A 26,879-nucleotide genomic window follows, 5' to 3' on the forward strand; every position below is an offset into this window, starting at 1 on the left:
GCTGATCAGCAGAATAGAGTTGAAGCAGGCTGTTCAGCAGAATAGAGTTGAAGCAGGCTGATCAGCAGAATAGAGTTGAAGCAGGCGGATCAGCAGAATAGAGTTGAAGCAGGCGGATCAGCAGAATAGAGTTGAAGAAGGCAGATCAGCAGAATAGAGTTGAAGCAGGCGGATCAGCAGAATAGAGTTGAAGAAGGCAGATCAGCAGAATAGAGTTGAAGCAGACTGATCAGCAGAATAGAATTGAATCAGGCTGATCAGCAGATGGCGCCAGAGAGTCATAGAATGAGAGATCCATCCTTGCTGCTATGGTAGCATGTGTGAAGAAGATGATGATGACTGGGTGTTTATGTCCTGACTATACTGTAGGTCTCGTCTCGTCTCCTCCACTGTGTCTTTGAGTGCCGCTGTAAGCCGGGGAGAGTACAGAGGGTAGGCCAATAGATAGGACCTGTGTTAGTGGGGGAGATATGTGTGGATAATGCACTGTTCCAGGTTTCAGCCCCAGCATAACTCCAGTCAGTCCACGTCTGTTAGGATCACAATTGGGGGAGCTCGTTGTGCAACATCCTCCGCATGCACCTCCAGCCCTCGAGAGAAAATGCTTAAAATAACTAAGAGAAAAAAGAGCAGAGGGGGGGCCTGAAGCAGTAGTTCATTAGAATAGAAAACATTTTTACATTTGAGTCATTTAGCAGACGCTCTTATCCAGAGCGACTTACAGTTAGTGAGTGCATACATTTTTTCATACTGGCCCCCCGTGGGAATCGAACCCACAACCCTGGCGTTGCAAGCGCCATGCTCTACCAACTGAGCTACAGGAGGCCTAATAGAAATGTATTTTATTTTATTAGTCCTTGGAGGCCATTCTAGTGTGGTTTATCACCTTGCTCAAACAACATTGTATTTTTACGGATTTTAAATGAGGTCTTATTGATTTGCTGGCTGCATGTTTGGTTGAATATTGTTTTTGCATTGGTCTACAGACCTGCCACAGAGCAAGTAAACACGTTCCCTTAATACTAACTGTGTATGACAACCCCTTCACTGCGGTTCAAACATTTCATATTTGTGCACTATTTGTGTATTGATTTCCTGTCTTTGCACCAGCTAATACAGACCAGCACCAATACAGACAGAATCATGGACAGACAGACAGCAGTAAATACAACACACTTGCTCTTGCACATACTGTATGTCTCCAGCGCCCAGGGAGTTGCTCTGACCACCCTGTGGAGCCTGTATACTCTGTGCCTGGGCTCTGTGCTCGGCTGCTCGGGGCTTGATGTTGTGTGGTAATGGAATGCCTTGACCTCTAACCTCGGTGGCTCAGAGGCTGAAGTTGGCACGGTGGTGAGCTGCTGCAGGGTGAATCTCTCTCTGCAGTCCACCTCAGACTGTAGAACACGTGATGTCACACACACTGCCGTGGTTAAACCTACAGCACGGGGGTTATCACACTGGATTTGTGTGTGCGTGTGAGCGTGCGAGATGAACCTACCTCACTAGCTTATTGTACATCCAGGCACATTTCACACTGCTGCCAAGCAGCACATTTCCTGTAGATCTGTGGGCTGGCGTCTCCCTGCCAGATCATTCAGTCCATTACAGACTGGAGCAGCAGAACCTGCCCTGCTACTCAGCATGCAGGGACAGGGTACACGCACACACTGATCCTTTTCTGGATGCATTGTTTGTTTATGTATTCATTGAATGTAGTCAATACATAATCACCACAAAATATCTGCCAGAAACTATTTGAGAAATATTCATGAGTCACTGATCCACATGATACACTGTGGCAGAGGCTATGAATATCTAGATTCTATTCTATGAATATATAGATTCTATTCTATGAATATCTAGATTATATTTTATGAATATCTAGATTCTATTGTTAGATTCTAAATAAACAGAGTAAAAACTCACGGAAGAATAGTAAAGGTCAAACCAAGTTTATTCACCCAGCTGCATAAAACAAGACATATTCACACAAGCACTGGTATTTAAACCTTCCTCCTATGCTGAGTCTCCTCCTTACACATCTGGACAGCCAATACATCTCTGTTGCTAGACAGGACTGATGCCTGTTCTTTCTCACTTCATCTAACCTGACCTCGGCCCAAATTCCTCACTTCTCCCTAACTCACGGCTGTCCTGTTGACTTGTACCAGACTGTGGCCCTTATCCTTTCCATAGGATACCTGATGTCTAACAATAACATGTTCTGACAGAATGTAAACGTTCTTCATTCCCCTCTCTCCCTCAGTGACATTATTAAGGATATTTAAAGTTCATAAGTCAGAACCCCATCACTATTCTATGAATATCTAGATTCTATTCTATGAGTAGTGCTACAGAGACAGTCAATGTTGGCAGACATATAGCCTGCATTCCAAATGGCACCCTATTCCATATACTGTACTTTGGGCCCTGGTCAAAAGTAGTGCACTATAGGGAATAGGGTGCCATTTATTATACAGCCATAATAACCCAGCCAGTTACAGAAAGCAGAGCAGGATATGGCTATTAGGGCCTCTAGTGCCTTCTGTCAGGGATGTTCTGGGTCAGTCCAGCTCTACGATACAGAGAACAGGTCTTTCTGAGTCAGTCCAGCTCTACGATACAGAGAACAGGTCTTTCTGAGTCAGTCCAGCTCTACGATACAGAGAACAGGTGTTTCTGAGTCAGTCCAGCTCTACGATACAGAGAACAGGTCTTTCTGAGTCAGTCCAGCTCTACGATACAGAGAACAGGTCTTTCTGAGTCAGTCCAGCTCTATGATACAGAGAACAGGTCTCTCTGAATCAGTCCAGCTCCACAAAACAGAGTGATATTTTGCTCCTGTACAATACCTAATTTCACCTTTTGAGGCGCAGACAGTAGTAACGTGTAGTGGCTGTTATGTTGTTCCATCAATATGAACCTGTTAGTCTGATGTGGTGGGGAGGGAGGGCCCTGGTAGAATGGGGTAAGGGACCAGACCAGATGCCTGTGTCTCAACCCCACAGTGGGACCAGACCACCGAATCATGTAGGAGGAGAGTGGGCAAAATACTGACCAGAGGCCCCCCCAAAAAAAATAATCTGTAGCATCAAATGGTGTTTAAAATTTTTTATCTTGTGGAATTTGATTTCTTTACTACCATAAAATGCAGCATTGATATATCACATTTATGTAGGTTAGCATATCTTGCATATCTTTGTGTTTAAAGGCCATGGACTCAGTCTAGTCAATGTGGAATGTTACGAGGGCCCTTCGGCTCTGTCTCTCTCGCTCTCCTGGGCAGCTGTTCTTCCTCTCTCCTGTCTATGATTGGCTGGGACAGGGCTCATTGTTGAGCAGGTGATACCTGGGTAATTACTGTACGGCATGGCATGCTTCACAGAGCAGTAACCAGGCAACAGGGTAGCCTAGCCACAGACACAGAGATGTCGGAAGGGAGGGAGAGAGAAGAGAAGAGAAGGCTAGGGATCAGGAGTAATTGAAACACTTGATGATGCATTGGCCTTGGCAGTCAGGGCAGCCAGGCCAGGCATTCTCTAAAACCTCAGCCTCTTTGATGCACTGATCCCAGTCTAAGCGGTCACCAGACATTGGATAGATGGAACATTCCTAGATGTAATGATTAGCCTACATGTAAAGATTATTATTACACCAAGTTTGCACACACTAAAATACTGTTGTCATTGTCAAGTTGAATGTGTTTGTACATTTGCACAGATTATGTAATATAATCGTTATAGTTAATGCATTTTGTGAGATGTTAACCTAACCTTTCATGCATTGTCCGTTAACAAAAGCACATACTATCTATAACTTTTTAAAACAACAAGGAGAAATCGGGAAGAAATATTTATATTTTACCTTCCATTCTATTCCCAGATATAGCCTGTACTATTTAGGCTAGTAAAAACAATGTGTAGGCTAAAAGCTCCATCTTGCACATCAACAGTCTTTGTTGTATCACTTTCTCCATGAGGTTTATTTTAGGCAGGGAATCAGAGAGCCAATCCCATTAAAGTGGGTTTCAGATAATCAGATTAGAATCCAGCAGCAGGTTTGCCATGCCCCGGGCCCTGGGCACTGATGGGGGTTGGCATTCCCTGTACCAACCAATCTAATCCCTATATAGCTAGTGCACTAGGTTTGACAAGGGCCCATAGTGCTCTGGTCAAAAAGTAGTGCACTATGTAGGGAATAGGGTGACATTTGGGAGGCATCCTGTGTACTAACGTAATCCCTGAACCCTGCATCTAGTGTAGGGACATGGCTTTTACTCTGCTGTTTGATTTAAATATGTAAATGTCTGTTTCTCTCTATCAAACAGTGACACATTGTAGAAAATGTTACCTAAGCTCTCGTGTGTGTGTGTGTGTGTCTCAGGGTTTTCATTATGAAAATGTGGCGCCGGACATTTGACCTGCAGCATTTTCATTTACCTGACATTTGAGAAATGTACATGACCCATATGAATAGGCCGTCCACCCACGGTGCTCAGAATGACAGAAATCACATTTTGATTATGGTTATTCATTTTAACAGAACATGCAAGTCGAGGATGCAATGACGTGTGTCCTTAACGCGCACTTTGAAGACGTTAGAATAACTGTCCACTTTTTCTCAGCCAACAAGACGAGTGACGAACAGCAAAATCACTAGCCTATGCATAGGCGGAGCGTGAGTTTGAAGTTAGGAAAGCAATGCACCTTTATAATAAAGCATTCCATTCATCATCGCATTTGCAGACTTATGTAAAATTGCTTAATATTCCTAATGTGATGAGTAGATTGGATAGTCATAATTTAGGCTAATAATAGAACTCAATCACTGTTCGCAAAAAAAATACCAGTTTAATGCATGGCTGAGCACGTATGGTGTAGAGCAGCGTTTCCCTAACTCGGTCCTGGGGACCACAAGGGATGTCCGTTTTGGTTTTTGCCCTAGCACTACACAGCTGATTCAAATAATGAACTCAACATCAAGCTTTGATTATTTGAATAAGCTGTGTAGTGCTAGGGCAAAAACCAAAACGTGCACTCTTTGGGGTCCCCAGGACCGAGTTTGGGAAACGTTGGTGTAGAGGCCTGAGCTGTAGGCTATATCAGATACGTTTCTTCTTTCTTTGCAAAGAAAAACACATCATGCTAAAATATACTACACTTTGTATTACATTCTGTTAATGCATGTATTAATTACAGTCATTTACCATTCTCATTATTGGAGTGGAAATGTTATTTGCAGAGTTCACAACCTGCTAGACTTGTGAGAAACAAGTTTTGGTTTATTTCATAATCATTACGAGTTTTGTCAATATTTTCATTGTATTTTGTTCATCCTGATAACGTTCAGGGAGTGCGTGCGTGCGCGCGCGCGCCTGAGCACACATAGAAGTAGGCCTACCTGGACTGCTGGGTGCATGTGTAGGAAAGTGCCCATTTGGCAAGGTCTGATTGTCTTAACTCCCCACGTCCACCACTAATAAGCTGAGCTTCTCAGTCATGTTTTCTTCACCTCACACATTGTCAAAGAAGTCCGTTTTTTTTACATCCATTGCGAAAGATAGTTCCTCAGAATTTGAAAAATCTTTCCAACACTCCCGGCCTCGATAATCACCAAGCCTCTGTGTGAAAGAGCAAAATACCATTATCTGATGATCCCATATATCCAGTGGAAACGTCATAAAAAACAGCTGTCTGTCCAGAGTTCACTGGCACAGAAACTCTGAGGAGCCGGAATAGGCTAGTTGATACAATGTTGCAAGTTCGCTAGTAACAGCTTTTGGCCAGACCCAGTTGATGATTTGATACAATGTTGCACTTCACTAGCAATAGCTCAAGTAAAGACAGACAGAAAGGGAGGCAGAATTTTCATCAGGATATTTTCTACTGTTTTTATTTGTCAGCATCAGGCCTACTGCTGCATTGGCCTATAGGCTATCTCTGACTTCTATGCGCTCTTCTTTAGCCGCCAATGGACCACAGTGTATCAATGTGTCCATATGGCAGAGGCTGGCACTCTCGCCTTAGTTGAATTTTAACTTTTAGATTTTTATCATCTTACTTCAGATTTTTATGAATAACCACGTGACAATGATTTTGAGAAACTTAAACGTTATTATTGAAATTAAACTGTTCCATGAAAATGTGCATATAAAAATATTCATAACTGTCACGCAGGTCGGTAGAAATGGTAGGATAGATTGTAAGCTTCCCCAAGCTTGAAACTCAGGAGCTACCTATGTTCTTTACTATAACACCCATTAAACAAATTTGTGAACGTGCAAGCGCGTGCACGCATAGGAGGTCCAGCAGTGCGCACTCACCAGGGATATGGCTGGTGCCAATAACATAGGCTATAGGCCTACTGTTGTTCGCTCAACTAAAAGACTGATTAGAGTCTTTTCATTGTATTCTCTTTACAGCAATAGCCATTTGTTTTCCAAACTATGTTTTCCGCAGTTTAATTTTAAAATATTGCGATATGTCTTGCTGGGCCTCTACTTTTCACTAAGAGTCGCAACTCAACAATCATCTATTTGATATTTGCGCGCTGCCCATATTGCGCTGGCTGCCTTTCCATCCGACTGTAGCCAATGCGATTAAAAAATAAATAAAAATTAAGGCTAGGGGAAGCTAATCACCCTCTGTGGCAAAATCATGCTTTAGTAGCCTATTTTGAATGATTTTATTTATTTCTGTATAGGCTATATAATTATGGTAATTTTAATTCCATTTACTTAAGGAAAGCTTAGCTTCCCCTAACCTTATGGACTCGTTGCCTATGAGCCTATGTCAATCTACTATCCCCCATAGTAGAAAAGTTTACCCATTCTATTGGTCAGCTTGTGGAGAAAGGAAATAGCCCAAACAGATCCTGGGTCAGTTTTGGGACGATAGAAATGCAACAGATCAGAACATTTAGCTGAAGTCGGTGGCAATTTTATTTATTGGCTTTTCTAAAAAGTAAAAAGCCAAATGCCAGCTATTACTGGCTAACTGAAACCTGTGTGTGTGGACAGAAACAGAACATCCAGTGACAGCTCTCAGACAGACGTTTGTCCTGTAATTCACAACCCAGGATGAAATACTAATGACCTGACTGGGGGATGCATAGAGGATGTCTAGGAGAGGAGAGGATAGTCACTCACTCAGTCAGTCACTCGGTCTGTCCTGGTGATTTATCTAAAACAAAGATTGACACAGAGGAGAGAGGAAGGGGAGTTGTGATTTATGGTTGAGTAGGAAGTACCTCTGTCTGGACACAGAAGCTGGGCTGGCACACTGCTACTGCAGAGGTGAAGTGAAAGATGGCCGTTTAGCCTGCTGATGATCAAGGACGCAGGTGTAGACTTCTTCTTAAGATGAGACATAATGTAAATGAATGCAGTCCAACCGTACTGCAGACTATGTATAGTCTTATTACCCACTCTTACTGTGTCATTGGTGTTACAGCCAGAATAACAGGATGGTGTCACAGACCCTTACCACTAGTGTGCTGACGATATCCCATCTGAATTGCGCCTCTGAAATTGTGTTGCAAAACCCCAGATGGTTGGTATTTCACAACATGAGTCATAATGAACGGGGGCATGTATCTACTGTAGGTATGGGTAGTGGGAGAGAGGCTGTTCTTTTCATGGTCATGAACTGAAATGGAACTCACCCTGTAGATAAAGTGGGCTTGATATTCACTGCAGTGTTAAGGGCCGTACACACCTAGGACGATAACTATAATGATAACTATGATTGTTATCTTTTTATCTTGATAGATTTTGTTATAGTCATCGTCCTAGGTGTGGGCGGCTCTTAAAGATGGTTATCAGGAAGTGTTTAGTACTATGACGGAGTCAATAGATGTCAGAATGTATAGGGAGGACAGAGGTAGCCTAGAGGTTAAGCGCGTTGGACCAGTAACAAAGGTTGCTGGTTAGAATCCCAGAGCCGACTAGGTGAAAAATCTGTCTGTGCACTTGAGCAAGGCACTTAACCCTAACCGTTCCTGTAAGTCACTCTGGATAAGAGAGTTTGCTAAACGACAAAAAAAAGACAGTTTTTTAGCCGTCCCTTCTTGCCTTGGTCCTTGCTGTTTACAGCCCAGTCCTTTATAATGCTGATAACACTGGCTGGTATAATGCAACTGGCTTTATTTGTTTGGTGCCTGACAACGCTGTCTGTCTGTCTCCCTCTTGCTGTTTGCTTCGCCAAAGGGAAATCAGCCACGGTCCTCCAAAGCCACTGTGATGTAGTCTGTGGTATGTGTTGTTGAAGTCCAGAACCCTTTGTACCCAGTAACTGAATGTGTCTGACTCTGCCACCATGGTTGTGGTTCCTTCTTTTATATACTGTAGAGTACTATTGGCCTTGTGCTAGCTCTAATCATATCTGTGTATTGACAATGGCACCATATTCCCTATTTAGTACACTACTTTTGAGCCATACTACTACATATGGCTCCAGTCTAGTCTCATTGAAGCTACCTACCTACCTACCTACCTGCCTGCTGTACTGAATCATTTCTGCAGGCCTGGAGACCTATCCACAACCCCTCCTGTCTCCTTTGCCCATCAACACCCTGGCTGTGACTCAAATAGCACCATATTCCCTATATAGCATATTACTTTTGACCAGGGCCCATAGGGCTGTAATGAAAAGTAGTATAGGGCTCTGGTCAAAATAAGTGCACTATGCAGGGAATAGGGTGCCATTTTGGACACACACCCTGTTCGTCCCAAATGGAAATCTCAATCTTAACATTCCATAATCACAGCATCCTCCTGATAGGCCCCTCTCTTCTGTCAATGAGTCTCACACCGACCTCGTGGTGCATCGAGGAACAGGTCTCACACTGACCTTGTGGTGCAGTACCTACCTACTAGAGAGATCAATAAATGGAAATTGGATCAGGCCGAAGTAACTCCGTATGAATCATCTTGATACAGTAATGTATTCTCATGTGGGAGACGTGCCGCCTCCTTCTGCATTAAAGTCTCTCTCTCATATCCTTATAGTAGAACACAATCTGCTGCCAGACTCTGGCCTGTCACATTGTGTGAATGTACGGTGCTCCATGAGGCTCATTCTCACTCTGCAGTTGGCTGTCCCAAGGGTTACTGCAGTACCATGCATGTCTCAGCAACATGTCAATGTGTTTATGGCAAGCCACCAACGGCTGCCTTTCAGACATGCTCTATTCACAAACCCCCGACGTGAAAAGTTAGATTTAGAAATTGAGTTCATGCCGCTTCACAGAATAAATGACTCCCGATCAATTGGAATCAAGGTGGATTGAAATGGTAATTTGCTAAATGAACAAGGTAGTGCAGTTCTGGCCACAGCTACATGGGGTGAATACTGAGCAGAGGGGATTATGGTACAAAAGGCCACAGATTGCCATGCTAGCACTTACAGGTACTGTCTCAATTCACACTTATACACCGTTTAGAGCATCATAGAGAAGTAGAGTTTGATATTGAGTCCGGCCTCAAGATGAAATGTACCCCTTTCAACAATAACATTTGCATTTATGTTAGTGTTCTGGTATTTTCCAACGTGTGCCAAGCCAACCTGTCTCCCTAAATGCTGATAAACTCTTATTGTCAAGTACCAATCACCTAAAAGGCTGTGGTGTTTAATGTTGCATTTCAATCAGTGTAACAACCTCAGTCAGCACTGAGGCCAGACAGACTGGACTCCCTTTGCCTGTTGCACTCACTATACTATACTATAAATTATACTACTTAGCTCACATTGGCTGCATCCCAAATGGCACCCTTTTCCCTACATAGTGCACTACCCCTAAGGGCCCTGGTCAAAAGTAGTGTACTATAAAGGTAATATGGAGCCATTTGGGATACACAGTTGTCTGTAATAAAGTACTGTAGGGCTGAAAGACTGAGCGAGAGGGAGAGCCACACCTCCATGCTTCTAACCCAAACCACCTATCTGAAGAACACTTTCCATAGGAAACAATGGCCTGTAATAACTGTATTTGGATGTTTTCAGTCAACAACATTTGTCAGGCCTAACATGTATGAAGCCTTTTACTCAGATGAAAGCGGTGGATAAATCAAAAGGAATGGTGGCTGGCACATACTGATGAGGTACGGTGTGTTGTGGCAGCTGGCAATTCTTCAGCAATGACAGACCTGCATAGGCTCTCTCTCTCACCTTACCTCACCTCAAAGGGGCTGTGAAGATAGGCTCTCTCTCACCTTACCTCACCTCAAAGGTGCTGTGAAGATAGGCTCTCTCTCTCTCACCTTACCTCACCTCAAAGGTGCTGTGAAGATATGCTCTCTCTCTCTCACCTTACCTCACCTCAAAGGTGCTGTGAAGATTGGCTCTCTTCCACCTTACCTCACCTCAAAGGTGCTGTGAAGATAGGCTCTCTCTCTCTCACCTTACCTCACCTCAAAGGTGCTGTGAAGATAGGCTCTCTCGCTCTCACCTTACCTCACCTCAAAGGGGCTGTGAAGATAGGCTCTCTCTCTCTCACCTTACCTCACCTCAAAGGGGCTGTGAAGATAGGCTCTCTCTCTCTCTCTCACCTTACCTCACCTCAAATGTGCTGTGAAGATAGGCTCTCTCTCTCACCTTACCTCACCTCAAAGGGGCTGTGAAGATAGGCTCTCTCTCTCTCACCTTACTTCACCTCAAAGGGGCTGTTAAGATAGCAAGTGTGCTCCTTGCCACCAGAGCCCTCCTCCATCTCCTCCACCTCCTCACCTCACTTCCCCTTAGTCTGCTGTTCATCTGTCTCCCCCAATCACCTCAACAGAGGGAGGAGGATGGGCCAGTGTTGTACTGGGGGTACTCTTTCTGTATTCACAGCTCTCTCTCTCTCAATTCAATTCAGTTCAATTTAAGGGCATTATTGGCATGGGAAACGTACAGTGAGGGGAAACAAGTATTTGATCCCCTGCTGATTTTGTACGTTTGCCCACTGACAAAAAAATGATCAGTCTATAATTTTAATGGTAGGTTTATTTGAACAGTGAGAGACAAAATAACAAACAAAAAATCCAGAAAAAAACGCATGTCAAAAATGTTATAAATTGATTTGCATTTTAATGAGGGAAATAAGTATTTGACCCCTCTGCAAAACACAACTTAGTACTTGGTGGCAAAACCATTGTTGGCACTCACAGAGGTCAAGTTTTCTTGTAGTTGGCCACTAGGTTTGCACACATCTCAGGAGGGATTTTGTCCCACTCCTCTTTGCAGATCTTCTCCAAGTCATTAGGGTTTCGAGGCTGATGTTTGACAACTCGAACCTTAATTTCCCTCCACAGATTTTCTATGGGATTAAGGTCTGGAGGACCTTAATGTACTTCTTCTTGAGCCACTCCTTTGTTGCCTTGGCCGTGTGTTTTGGGTCATTGTCATGCTGGAATACCCATCCACTACCCATTTTCAATGACCTGGCTGAGGGAAGGAGGTTCTCAACCAAGATTTGACGGTACATAGCCCCGTCCATCGTCCCTTTGATGCGGTGAAGTTGTCCTGTCCCCTTAGCAGAAAAACACCCCCAAAGCATAATGTTTCCACCTCCATGTTTGAAGGTGGGGATGGTGTTCTTGGGGTCATAGGCAGCATTCCTCCTCCTCCAAACACGGCGAGTTGAGTTGATGCCAAAGAGCTCCATTTTGGTCTCATCTGACCACAACACTTTCACCCAGTTCTCCTCTGAATCATTCAGATGTTCATTGGCAAACTTCAGACAGCCCTGAATATGTGCTTTCTTGAGCAGGGGGACCTTGCGGGCGCTGCAGGATTTCAGTCCTTCACGGCATAGTGTGTTATCAATTGTTTTCTTGGTGACTATGGTCCCAGCTGCCTTGAGATCATTGACAAGATCCTCCCGAGTAGTTCTGGGCTGATTCCTCACCGTTCTCATGATCATTGCAACTCCACGAGGTGAGATCTTGCATGGAGCCCCAGGCCAAGGGAGATTGACAGTTCTTTTGTGTTTCTTCCATTTGCGAATAATCAACTGTTGTCACCTTCTCACCGAGCTGCTTGGCGATGGTCTTGTAGCCCATTCCAGCCTTGTGTAGGTCTATAATCTTGTCCCTGACATCCTTGGAGAGCTCTTTGGTCTTGGCCATGGTGGAGAGTTTGGAATCTGATTGATTGATTGCTTCTGTGGACAGGTGTCTTTTTATACAGGTAACAAGCTGAGATTAGGAGCACTCCCTTTGAGTGTGCTCCTAATCTCATCTCGTTACCTGTATAAAAGACACCTGGGAGCCAGAAATCTTTCTGATTGAGAGGGGGTCAAATACTTATTTCCCTCATTAAAATGCAAATCAATTTATAACATTTTTGAAATGCGTTTTTCTGGATTTTGTTGTTGTTATTCTCTCTCTCACTGTTCAAATAAACGTACAATTTACAATTATAGACTGATCATTTCTTTGTCAGTGGGCAAACGTACAAAATCAGCAGGGGATCAAATACTTTTTTCCCTCACTGTATGTTAACATTGCCAAAGCAAGTGAAGTAGATAGTAAACAAAAGTGAAATAAACAATAAATATTAACAGTAAACATTACACTCAGAAGTTCCAAAAGAATAAAGACATTTCAAATGTCATATTATGTCTATATACAGTGTGCAAATAGTTAAAGTACAAATGGGAAAATAAATAAACATAAATATGGGTTGTATTTACAATGGTGTTTGTTCTTCACTGGTTGCCCTTTTCTTGTGGCAACAGGTCACAAATCTTGCTGCTATGATGGCACACTGTGGTTTTTCACCCAGTAGATAAGGGAGTTTATCAAAATTGGGTTTGTTTTCGAATTCTTTGTGGATCTCTGTAATCTGAGGGAAATATGTGTCTCTAATATGGTCATACATTTGGCAGGAGGTTAGGAAGTGCAGCTCAGTTTCCACCTCATTTTGTGGGCAGTGTGCACATAGCCTGTCTTCTCTTGAGAGCCAGGTCTGCCTACGGCGGCCTTTCTCAATAGCAAGGCTATGCTCACTGAGTCTGTACATAGTCAAAGCTTTCCTTAAGTTTGGGTCAGTCACAGTGGTCAGGTATTCTGCCACTGTGTACTCTCTGTTTAGGGCCAAATAGCATTCTAGTTTGCTCAGTTTTTTTGTTAATTCTTTCCAATGTGTCAAGTAATTCTCTTTTTGTTTTCTCATGATTTGGTTGGATCTAATTGTGTTGTTGTTGTCCTGGGGCTCTTTGGGGTCTGTTTGTGTTTGTGAACAGAGCCCCAGGACCAGCTTTCTCTCTCTCTCTCTCTCTCTCTCTCTCTCTCTCTCTCTCTCTCTCTCTCTCTCTCTCTCTCTCTCTCTCTCTCTCTCTCTCTCTCTCTCTCTCTCTCTCTCTCTCTCTCTCTCTCTCTCTCTCTCTCTCTCTCTCTCTCTCTCTCTCTCTCTCTCGCTCTCGCTCTCGCTCTCTCCCTTTTGAGAGATTGTGATTGTATTTTCAGCAAAGCCCTCTTGCCTGCCTTTACCATTACTGTTTAATATTGAGCTCCAGTGAACTGCTTAGGCGCTGATTTAAAGGGTCCAGAAGGGTCCTGAGCTTCTTAACTCTCACACAGAATAATCATCTTACTGTTTCCCTTACTGCATATTTGTCACCCTGTAGTCTCCTGTTTTGCTTACAGTATTTCAAGACATATTCTTTGATTATCTGGTCCTTACTTAAAAGAGGCGTGATCTCTTAAATGGTAACCCTTTCAGTATTATTATTCTATGGTTTGGCGTGTTTATGGTTGTACAGGTATGGGTTCGTTCATACTTTGACCTGACGCAGGTTTCATGTGAAAACACGAGTCGATGGATTGGCTCATACATTGACCTGATCTGCAGGATTCATGTGACAACAGGACAGTTTTCATACTTTGTGGGTCAGGTCAGCTGCTTGTTGTTAGCCTGGATCTGAGAAGGAATGGAGCTAGTTCTGAGAGAACAGGCAATGTTCTGGTTAACTTTACTCTACTGACTTTATTGTCCCCTTGGGGAAATGTTGTTGCAGTTTCATGTACATGCTTAAAGTGGCGTTTAAATACAGTAGACTACAAATTACAAAAAAGAAATCATAACAGTTACATACAGCATATACCGATGAAAGCAGACCAGCCGGCTGGCCCACCCTGCCCTGGGTGGATAGGAACATTGTGTTTGTTTGTTTGTCTCCAGAGCGGTTTAGAACGCGTTGTGATTTTTCACTTCAGCAGCGTATCACGTTGCATCTGTTCAATCAGTTTAAAACTATTAATTAAATCTGCCTAATATATTTATGTTTCTGAATTCAAGGATAATGGTAGGATAAGCTATATTTCTATATATTATATCACATTTTCAGTTTAACAGTACATAATAATACATGTCTATTTTTCATGTTACATGTCCTAAAGTCTCACCATACTTCCCTGTTGTTCCTCTGTCTGTTGTTGTTGCAGCACTTCCTTCTGGCCTCCAAGTTCATCCTGACCTTTGTGATCCCAGACGTCCCCAAAGACATCCAGATCAAACTGTCACGTCTGGAGTTTGAGTCCCTGGAGGCTCTGAAGAAAAGGGTGAGTTAGTCCCCAAGTAGGTTTGACTGACTGAACCCCTCAACTGTATGGTGTGGTGAATAACGCTAGCGTGACAGACAGTGGTTTGACCTAATTTGAGTCTAAAAAGATGAAGAAAGCAGGTACCATCGCTCAACCTTAAACTTCGTGTACATTTTTTTATTTCTTTGGTGTGTTAAACCAAAAAACAATGAAGTCCCCAAAAAATAAAATGAAGGGACTTCAAGGTGATACAATGTAATAAGAAACACTAGATCAAGGAACGCCACAGACTTCTGTCTGGATAAGCTGGGTATATGGTATATGGCCTGGTATATGAGGTGTACGACTGATGTGACTCACAGTCTCTTTGAGTCACCCATCAGGTTTATCATCTAAGTCTGATGGTTTAATGATCCATGTAGGTAGTTCACGCTGCAGCTAACTAACTAACTGTGTGTGCGTGCTATATTGTAATGTGTTAATGAGGCTCTGCTATTTTGGCAGATGTTTATCACCTTGTACGCAGCTCAGAAGTAGGTCTCACACACACACACACACACACACACACACACACACACACACACACACACACACACACACACAGAGAGAGGACACAATCATCTGCTTTCCCAGCACCAGAAAGAGCCTGTCTATAAACGGCTTACATACCGTGTATAGTTAAGGACAAAACACCAAATTATTTAGCAGACCTATACAGTTGAAGTCGGAAGTTTACATACACCTTAGCCAAATACATTTAAACTCAGTTTTTCACAATTCCTGACATTTAATCCTAGTAAAAATTCCCTGTCTTAGGTCAGTTAGGATCACCACTTTATTTTAAGAATGTGAAATGTCAGAATAATAGTAGAGAGTGATTTATTTCAGCTTTAATTTATTTCATCACATTCCTAGTGGGTCAGAAGTTTACATACACTCAATTATTATTTGGTAGCATTGCCTTTAAATTGTTTAACTTGGGTCAAACGTTTCGGGTAGCCTTCCACAAGCTTCCCACAATAAGTTGGGTGAATTTTGGCCCATTCCTCCTGACAGAGCTGGTGTAACTGAGTCAGGTTTGTAGGCCTCCTTGCTCGCACACGCTTTTTCAGTTCTGCCCACACATTTTCTATAGGATTGAGGTCAGGGCTTTGTGATGGTGTCGTAGAAATATTTGACTGAAAAGTAGACAACTTAAAGATATTTCTCAAGAGACCGGAGCTTGTGAATCCAAGAATTAGACTTTATTGCACAATAAAGCCGAGCTTGCTCCATGGAACAACTGGCTCTCCTTGGCTCAAAGATATCCTTTTATACAAATACAAGTGCATAGTCATCCTTTACATAGCATATACAGTTACTACCCTTAGGGTAAATGATTAACTTCTTTCATGGCCACGCCACCCTTATCTTTCAAATTCTAGATGTCACATGTTGTTTTCTCCAAAAAGGCTATGTGAACTTTTCCATATGACCTCTTCCTCTTATCTTATTATATTGGTGGCAGACCCTTTCTAAAAAATAATACACATACATACATTAAGGCATGGTTACACACTGTATTGGCTATATTGCTTATTTAAACATACGTCTGGATTATAGAATGTCAATCATGTTTACTATATTTTACTTTTGACATTTCCCAACATTTTGCCTTAATGATACATAATTTATTACTATAATGGTCACTCCAATACCTTGACTTTGTTGTCCTTAAGCCATTTTGCCACAACTTTGGAAGTATGCTTGGGGTCATTGTCCATTTGGAAGATCCATTTGCGACCAAACTTTAACTTCCTGACTGATGTCTTGAGATGTTGCTTCAATATATCCACCAAATTTTCCTTCCTCATGATGCCATCTATTTTGTGAAGTGCACCAGTCCCTCCTGCAGCAAAGCCCCACCACAGCATGATGCTGCCACCCCTGTGCTTCACAGTTGGGATTCTGTTGGGATGCTTGCAAGCGACCCCGCTTTTTCCTCCAAACATAACGATGGTCATTATGGCCAAACAGTTCTAGTTTTGTTTAATCAGACCAGAGGACATTTCTCCAAAAAGTACGATATTTTTCCCCCATGTGCATATGCAAACTGTAGTCTGGCTTTTTTATGGTGGTTTTGGAGCAGTGGCTTCTTCCTTGCTGAGCGGCCTTTCAGGTTATGTCGATATAGGACTCGTTTTACTGTGGATATAGATACTTTTGTACCTGTTTCCTCCAGCATCTTCACAAGGTCCTTTGCTATTGTTCTGGGATTGATTTGCACTTTTCACACCAAAGTACGTTCATCTCTAGGAGACAGAACGCGTCTCCTTCCTGAGTGGTATTACGGCTGCGTGGTCCCATGGTGTTTATACTTGCGTACTATTATTTGTACAGATGAACGTGGTACATTCAGGCATTTGGAAATTGTTCCCAAGGATGAACCAGACTTGAGGAGGTCTACATTGTTTTGTCTGAGGTCTTGGCTGATTTCTCTTGATTTTCCCATGATGTCAAGCAAAGAGGCACTGAGTTTGAAGGTAGGCCTTGAAATACATCCACAGGTACACCTCCAATTGACTCAAATGATGTCAATTAGCCTATCAGAAGCTTCTAAAGCCATGACATCATTTTCTGGAATTTTTCAAGCTGTTTAAAGGGCACAGTCAACTTAGTGTATGTAAACTTCTGACCCACTGGAATTGTGATACAGTGAATTATAAGTGAAATAATCTGTCTCTAAACAATTGTTGGAAAAATTACTTATGTCATGCACAAAGTAGATGTCCTAACCGACTTGCCAAAACTATAGTTTGTTAACAAGACATTTGTGGAGTGGTTGAAAAACGAGTTGTAATGACTCCAACCTAAGTGTATGTAAACTTCCGATATCAACTGTATCTCTCTCCATAACACATTACTGCAGACCCATATCTCTCTCCATAACACATGAATGCAGACCCATATCTCTCCATAACACATGAATGCAAACCCATATCTCTCTCCATAACACATGAATGCAGACCCATATCTCTCTCATAACACATGAATGCAGACCCATATCTCTCTCAATAACACATGAATGCAGACCCATATCTCTCTCCATAACACATGAATGCAGACCCATATCTCTCCATAATTCATGAATGCAGACCCATATCGCTCTCCATAACAGCTTCATGTAATGTATTCAGTCCCTCAATACATCTCCCAGAGCACTTTGGTAAAGATAAATTACAGGAGTTACGTTAATGGTATTGATATGAGTATGCTGCTGAGCAGTAGCTTGCCTCAGCTTGGCACTGCAGTCATTTACTGTATTGAGAATGACTTCTGAGTGCTTCAGCAATTAGCTAGCATGTCTTAGCTAGCTATCATTTCTCTCAGTACTGCAGAAAGAAGGGCGGGGCCATGAAATACATCACATTGATTGGTGGTATTTCTGATGCTTCTTGTTCTTGTCCAGCTGAATGTTGAATTTAAGCAGATTTGAACAGGATTGGTTGATTTCTTGGTTTGTTTGTGCAGAGCCAGGCCCATGGGCGGTAAGTTGCTTTGGGTCGTCTGACTTAACTCTGCTATGCAGGTTGTGAGTTTGTCTGGTCATGGTTTGAATTGAAAGCTTCCCCTATAATACCTAATGCCTCGTATTACTCCTGTGAATAGAGATAGATAAGCTACTTAATAATGTCTAAATGTCTTGTGGTGCGGTGTGTTGTGATGGTGCTTGGTTACTGTGTTTAACTGACTATGTTTTCAACCCAGTCCCAGGCACGAGTAGTGCCCCAGCTACCATGGCTATTGAACGTCTTGCAGTTTGTTTTCATACCTCTTCCTCATAATGAATCCATTTCAATCTCCCTCTAACACTGTCCTAATCCTCATCCAATCCATCATAACCCAGTGAATACAATCTTGTGGCTCTCCGTCTTGATTAATAATCATTACAGATATTATCAAGCTTGACATAGCCTTTGCTTCATCAGGTTAAACGCTCTTGATTAAATTAATTCACGCCACCTTTGGCCTTTTCTCTATATCACTAATGACGTCAGCCAGCCAGCCAGCCAGCCAGCCAGCCAGCCAGCCAGGGCAGGCAGTGAGTCAGTCAGTCAGCCAGTCAGTCAGCCAGTCAGCCAGCTAGCCAGCCAGGGAAGGCATTGAGTCTCTTGAGTGACAGGAGTTGATGGACCTTTCAGACAACCCCAAGGTGTTGTGTCATGTCAGCTAGTCAGTCAACCCCAAGGTGTTGTGTCAGGTAGTCAGTCAACCCCAAGGTGTTGTGTCAGCTAGTCAGTCAACCCCAAGGTGTTGTGTCAGGTAGTCAGTCAACCCCAAGGTGTTGTGTCATGTCAGGTAGTCAGTCAACCCCAAGGTGTTGTGTCATGTCAGCTAGTCAGTCAACCCCAAGGTGTTGTGTCAGGTAGTCAGTCAACCCCAAGGTGTTGTGTCAGGTAGTCAGTCAACCCCAATGTGTTGTGTCATGTCAGCTAGTCTGTCAACCCCAAGGTGTTGTGTCAGGTAGTCAGTCAACCCCAAGGTGTTGTGTCAGGTAGTCAGTCAACCCCAAGGTGTTGTGTCAGCTAGTCAGTCTACCCCAAGGTGTTGTGTCAGCTAGTCAGTCAACCCCAATGTGTTGTGTCATGTCAGCTAGTCTGTCAACCCCAAGGTGTTGTGTCAGGTAGTCAGTCAACCCCAAGGTGTTGTGTCAGCTAGTCAGTCAACCCCAAGGTGTTGTGTCAGGTAGTCAGTCAACCCCAAGGTGTTGTGTCAGGTAGTCAGTCAACCCCAAGGTGTTGTGTCAGGTAGTCAGTCAACCCCAAGGTGTTGTGTCAGGTAGTCAGTCAACCCCAAGGTGTTGTGTCATGTCAGGTAGTCAGTCAACCCCAAGGTGTTGTGTCATGTCAGCTAGTCAGTCAACCCCAAGGTGTTGTGTCAGGTAGTCAGTCAACCCCAATGTGTTGTGTCATGTCAGCTAGTCTGTCAACCCCAAGGTGTTGTGTCAGGTAGTCAGTCAACCCCAAGGTGTTGTGTCAGGTAGTCAGTCAACCCCAAGGTGTTGTGTCAGCTAGTCAGTCAACCCCAAGGTGTTGTGTCAGCTAGTCAGTCAACCCCAAGGTGTTGTGTCAGGTAGTCAGTCAACCCCAAGGTGTTGTGTCAGGTAGTCAGTCAACCCCAAGGTGTTGTGTCATGTCAGGTAGTCAGTCAACCCCAAGGTGTTGTGTCATGTCAGCTAGTCAGTCAACCCCAAGGTGTTGTGTCAGGTAGTCAGTCAACCCCAAGGTGTTGTGTCAGGTAGTCAGTCAACCCCAATGTGTTGTGTCATGTCAGCTAGTCTGTCAACCCCAAGGTGTTGTGTCAGGTAGTCAGTCAACCCCAAGGTGTTGTGTCAGGTAGTCAGTCAACCCCAAGGTGTTGTGTCAGCTAGTCAGTCAACCCCAAGGTGTTGTGTCAGCTAGTCAGTCAACCCCAAGGTGTTGTGTCAGGTAGTCAGTCAACCCCAAGGTGTTGTGTCAGGTAGTCAGTCAACCCCAAGGTGTTGTGTCAGGTAGTCAGTCTACCCCAAGGCGTTGTGTCATGTCAGCTAGTCAGTCAACCCCAAGGCATTGTGTCATGTCAGCTAGTCAGTCAACCCCAAGGCGTTGTGTCATGTCAGCTAGTCAGTCAACCCCAAGGCGTTGTGTCATGTCAGCTAGTCAGTCAACCCCAAGGCGTTGTGTCATGTCAGCTAGTCAGTCAACCCCAAGGCGTTGTGTCATGTCAGCTAGTCAGTCAACCCCAAGGCGTTGTGTCATGTCAGCTAGTCAGTCAACCCCAAGGCGTTGTGTCATGTCAGGTAGTCAGTCAACCCCAAGGCGTTGTGTCATGTCAGCTAGTCCGTCAGAGCCACAGCCTTCCACTGGATACGTCATTATGCATCACCTGCTGTCTCTACTGATGAGGAGTAGAGCTGATGGAAAGAGAGCCTCTATTCCACTGGAGTTCTATCCGGGATCAGTTGTGAGAGGAGGACGGAGGGACGGTCATCTTCCTGTGTCTGTCTGCATCTGGCCTAATCAATCCAGCGTTTTCCAGCGCTTCAGAAGGCAGAGGTGAATAACTGTCCTGCAAGCCAATGGCCTACGTGGCCTGGGGAAAAGCCCCTTCCTTCCTCTGGCACAAGGGGAAGTGATCAGAGCAGGTGCATCGTCTAATCAATCCAGCGTTTTCCACCGCTTCAGCAAGGGGAGGGAAGCCATAGAGATACATACTGTACAACTAGCTAAGTTGATCTATCACTGAAGGGAGCATCCAATGTCCTGGGGAAAAGCCCCTTCCTTCCTTTGGCACAGGGGGAATGTAGTACTGATCAGAGCAGGTGCCTCACTGGTGGAAACCCCCCATCAACACCTTAGTCATTGGCTGTTCTCCAGCACAAGCCACTGCTGCCAAAGGTGACAGTGACCCACTGGAGAGAAGGCCACAGAGACAGATACTGTACTAAAGAGAGGAGAGACAGATACTGTACTATAGAGAGGAGAGAGACAGATACTGTACTATAGAGAGGAGAGAGACAGATACTGTACTATAGAAAGGAGAGACAGATACTGTACTATAGAGAGAAGAGAGACAGATACTGTACTATAGAGAGACAGATACTGTACTATAGAGAGGAGAGAGACAGATACTGTACTATAGAGAGACAGATACTGTACTATAGAGAGAAGAGAGACAGATACTGTACTATAGAGAGGAGAGACAGATACTGTACTATAGAGAGGAGAGACAGATACTGTACTATAGAGAGAAGAGAGACAGATACTGTACTATAGAGAGGAGAGACAGATACTGTACTATAGAGAGACAGATACTGTACTATAGAGAGAAGAGAGACAGATACTGTACTATAGAGAGAAGAGAGACAGATACTGTACTATAGAGAGGAGAGACAGATACTGTACTATAGAGAGAAGAGAGACAGATACTGTACTATAGCGAGAAGAGAGACAGATACTGTACTATAGAGAGGAGAGACAGATACTGTACTATAGAGAGGAGAGAGACAGATGCTGTACTATAGAGAGGAGAGACAGATACTGTACTATAGAGAGGAGAGACATACTGTACTATAGAGAGAAGAGAGACAGATACTGTACTATAGAGAGACAGATACTGTACTATAGAGAGGAGAGAGACAGATACTGTACTATAGAGAGGAGAGAGACAGATACTGTACTATAGAGAGACAGATACTGTACTATAGAGAGGAGAGACAGATACTGTACTATAGAGAGAAGAGAGACAGATACTGTACTATAGAGAGGAGAGACAGATACTGTACTATAGAGAGGAGAGAGACAGATACTGTACTATAGAGAGAAGAGAGACAGATACTGTACTATAGAGAGGAGGGACAGATACTGTACTATAGAGAGACAGATACTGTACTATAGAGAGGAGAGACAGATACTGTACTATAGAGAGAAGAGAGACAGATACTGTACTATAGAGAGGAGAGAGACAGATACTGTACTATAGAGAGGAGAGACAGATACTGTACTATAGAGAGGAGAGACAGATACTGTACTATAGAGAGAAGAGAGACAGATACTGTACTATAGAGAGAAGAGAGACATATACTGTACTATAGAGAGGAGAGACAGATACTGTACTATAGAGAGGAGAGACAGATACTGTACTATAGAGAGGAGAGACAGATACTGTACTATAGAGAGGAGAGACAGATACTGTACTATAGAGAGAAGAGAGACAGATACTGTACTATAGAGAGAAGAGAGACAGATACTGTACTATAGAGAGGAGAGACAGATACTGTACTATAGAGAGGAGAGAGACAGATACTGTACTATAGAGAGAAGAGAGACAGATACTGTACTATAGAGAGGAGAGAGACAGATACTGTACTATAGAGAGGAGAGAGACATATACTGTCCTATAGAGAGAAGAGAGACAGATACTGTACTATAGAGAGGAGAGACAGATACTGTACTATAGAGAGGAGAGACAGATACTGTACTATAGAGAGAAGAGAGACAGATACTGTACTATAGAGAGACAGATACTGTACTATAGAGAGGAGAGACAGATACTGTACTATAGAGAGGAGAGAGACAGATACTGTACTATAGAGAGACAGATACTGTACTATAGAGAGGAGAGACAGATACTGTACTATAGAGAGGAGAGACAGATACTGTACTATAGAGAGGAGAGAGAGACAGATACTGTACTATAGAGAGGAGAGAGAGACAGATACTGTACTATAGAGAGGAGAGAGACAGATACTGTACTATAGAGAGGAGAGACAGATACTGTACTATAGAGAGGAGACAGATACTGTACTATAGAGAGAAGAGAGACAGATACTGTACTATAGAGAGGAGAGACAGATACTGTACTATAGAGAGAAGAGAGACAGATACTGTACTATAGAGAGAAGAGAGACAGATACGGTACTATAGAGAGGAGAGACAGATACTGTACTATAGAGAGGAGAGAGACAGATACTGTACTAAAGAGAGGAGAGAGACAGATACTGTACTATAGAGAGGAGAGAGACAGATACTGTACTATAGAGAGGAGAGACATACTGTACTATAGAGAGAAGAGAGACAGTTACTGTACTATAGAGAGAAGAGAGACAGATACTGTACTATAGAGAGGAGAGACAGATACTGTACTATAGAGAGACCGATACTGTACTATAGAGAGAAGAGAGACAGATACTGTACTATAGAGAGAAGAGACAGATACTGTACTATAGAGAGGAGAGAGACAGATACTGTACTATAGAGAGGAGAGAGACAGATACTGTACTATAGAGAGGAGAGAGACAGATACTGTACTATAGAGAGACAGATACTGTACTATAGAGAGGAGAGACAGATACTGTACTATAGAGAGAAGAGAGTCAGATACTGTACTATAGAGAGAAGAGAGACAGATACTGTACTATAGAGAGGAGAGACAGATACTGTACTATAGAGAGGAGAGAGACAGATACTGTACTATAGAGAGAAGAGAGACAGATACTGTACTATAGAGAGGAGAGACAGATACTGTACTATAGAGAGGAGAGACATACTGTACTATAGAGAGAAGAGAGACAGATACTGTACTATTGAGAGGAGAGAGACAGATACTGTACTATAGAGAGGAGAGAGACAGATACTGTACTATAGAGAGGAGAGACATACTGTACTATAGAGAGAAGAGAGACAGATACTGTACTATTGAGAGGAGAGAGACAGATACTGTACTATAGAGAGGAGAGAGACAGATACTGTACTATAGAGAGACAGATACTGTACTATAGAGAGGAGAGAGACAGATACTGTACTATAGAGAGACAGATACTGTACTATAGAGAGGAGAGACAGATACTGTACTATAGAGAGAAGCGAGACAGATACTGTACTATAGAGAGAAGAGAGACAGATACTGTACTATAGAGAGGAGAGAGACAGATACTGTACTATAGAGAGGAGAGACAGATACTGTACTATAGAGAGAAGAGACAGATACTGTACTATAGAGAGGAGAGAGACAGATACTGTACTATAGAGAGGAGAGACAGATACTGTACTATAGAGAGGAGAGAGACAGATACTGTACTATAGAGAGGAGAGAGACAGATACTGTACTATAGAGAGACAGATACTGTACTATAGAGAGGAGAGACAGATACTGTACTATAGAGAGAAGAGAGACAGATACTGTACTATAGAGAGAAGAGAGACAGATACTGTACTATAGAGAGGAGAGACAGATACTGTACTATAGAGAGGAGAGAGACAGATACTGTACTATAGAGAGAAGAGAGACAGATACTGTACTATAGAGAGGAGAGACAGATACTGTACTATAGAGAGGAGAGACATACTGTACTATAGAGAGAAGAGAGACAGATACTGTACTATTGAGAGGAGAGAGACAGATACTGTACTATAGAGAGGAGAGAGACAGATACTGTACTATAGAGAGGAGAGACATACTGTACTATAGAGAGAAGAGAGACAGATACTGTACTATTGAGAGGAGAGAGACAGATACTGTACTATAGAGAGGAGAGAGACAGATACTGTACTATAGAGAGACAGATACTGTACTATAGAGAGGAGAGAGACAGATACTGTACTATAGAGAGACAGATACTGTACTATAGAGAGGAGAGACAGATACTGTACTATAGAGAGAAGCGAGACAGATACTGTACTATAGAGAGAAGAGAGACAGATACTGTACTATAGAGAGACAGATACTGTACTATAGAGAGGAGAGAGACAGATACTGTACTATAGAGAGGAGAGAGACAGATACTGTACTATAGAGAGACAGATACTGTACTATAGAGAGGAGAGACAGATACTGTACTATAGAGAGAAGAGAGACAGATACTGTACTATAGAGAGGAGAGAGACAGATACTGTACTATAGAGAGGAGAGAGACAGATACTGTACTATAGAGAGGAGAGAGACAGATACTGTACTATAGAGAGAAGAGAGACAGATACTGTACTATAGAGAGACAGATACTGTACTATAGAGAGGAGAGACAGATACTGTACTATAGAGAGAAGAGAGACAGATACTGTACTATAGAGAGAAGAGAGACAGATACTGTACTATAGAGAGGAGAGAGACAGATACTGTACTATAGAGAGGAGAGACAGATACTGTACTATAGAGAGGAGAGACAGATACTGTACTATAGAGAGGAGAGAGACAGATACTGTACTATAGAGAGGAGAGACAGATACTGTACTATAGAGAGGAGAGAGACAGATACTGTACTATAGAGAGGAGAGACAGATACTGTACTATAGAGAGGAGAGACAGATACTGTACTATAGAGAGAAGAGAGACAGATACTGTACTATAGAGAGACAGATACTGTACTATAGAGAGGAGAGAGACAGATACTGTACTATAGAGAGGAGAGAGACAGATACTGTACTATAGAGAGACAGATACTGTACTATAGAGAGGAGAGACAGATACTGTACTATAGAGAGGAGAGAGACAGATACTGTACTATAGAGAGAAGAGAGACAGATACTGTACTATAGAGAGGAGAGAGACAGATACTGTACTATAGAGAGGAGAGAGACAGATACTGTACTATAGAGAGGAGAGAGACAGATACTGTACTATAGAGAGGAGAGACAGATACTGTACTATAGAGAGACAGATACTGTACTATAGAGAGACAGATACTGTACTATAGAGAGGAGAGACATACTGTACTATAGAGAGGAGAGACAGATACTGTACTAAAGAGAACCTTAGTCCAGGTCAGATGACCCTTAGTCCAGGTTTACTCCAGGTCAGATGACCCTTAATCCAGGCCAGATGACCCTTAGTCCAGGTTTAGTCCAGGCCCGAGGACTCTTAGTCCAGGCCAGAGGACCCTTAGTCCAGGCCAGAGCACCTTGTCAGTGTATGTGTATTTTGAGTGTGAAGAGTCCAGTGAGTGTGTGTGTGTGCATGCATTATTGTGTTCCTGAGCCTGCTTGCATCAGTGTCTGTCTTGTGTGAGCCCGGCCAGGCATGATGTCACAGACACAGGAGGGGTGATGTGGGGTGATGGCTGAGTCATCGGAGGACCTCTGTCACCTCAGCGAGATAGGCCAGCTCAGAGAGAAGCTGCTAGCTGCAGTCCAACTACACTTCACTCTCTGTGGGATTGACTTGCAGCATCATCAGGAGAGAGGCTTGTTACTGCAGCCTGATAGTCCAGGGAAGTTCATCATCAGGAGAGATGCTTGTTACTGCAGCTTCTGATAGTCCAGGGAAGTTCATCAGGAGAGAGGCTTGTTACTGCAGCCTGATAGTCCAGGGAAGTTCATCAGGAGAGAGGCTTGTTACTGCAGCCTGATAGTCCAGGGAAGTTCATCAGGAGAGAGGCTTGTTACTGCAGCTTCTGATAATCCAGGGAAGTTCATTAGGAGAGAGGCTTGTTACTGCAGCCTGATAGTCCAGAGAAGTTCATCAGGAGAGAGGCTTGTTACTGCAGCTTCTGATAGTCCAGGGAAGTTCATCAGGAGAGAGGCTTGTTACTGCAGCCTGATTGTCCAGGGAAGTTCATCAGGAGAGAGGCTTGTTACTGCAGCCTGATAGTCCAGGGAAGTTCATCACCAGGAGAGAGGCTTGTTACTGCAGCCTGGTAGTCCAGGGAAGTTCATCAGGAGAGAGGCTTGTTACTGCAGCCTGATAGTCCAGGGAAGTTCATCAGGAGAGAGGCTTGTTACTGCAGCTTCTGATAATCCAGGGAAGTTCATCAGGAGATAGGCTTGTTACTGCAGCTTATGATAGTCCAGGGAAGTTCATCAGAAGAGAGGCTTGTTACTGCAGCCCGATAGTCCAGGGA

At 43.3% G+C, this 26,879-nt stretch overlaps 1 protein-coding gene across 1 annotated transcript in view; it reads left to right on the plus strand.

Moving 5' to 3' along the window:
• LOC311139543 (anoctamin-10-like) overlaps positions 1-26,879 on the plus strand; it is a 45,187-nt gene that overhangs the window by 11,620 nt on the left and 6,688 nt on the right. The window contains exon 12 of the mRNA XM_084174430.1: positions 14,429-14,545. Coding sequence (XP_084030556.1) covers positions 14,429-14,545 — 117 coding nt within the window. The remainder of the gene's footprint in view (positions 1-14,428; positions 14,546-26,879) is intronic.

The sequence above is a fragment of the Coregonus lavaretus genome (assembly GCF_964263955.1).
Source record: "Coregonus lavaretus genome assembly, chromosome: 13".
Lineage (NCBI taxonomy): Eukaryota > Metazoa > Chordata > Actinopteri > Salmoniformes > Salmonidae > Coregonus > Coregonus lavaretus.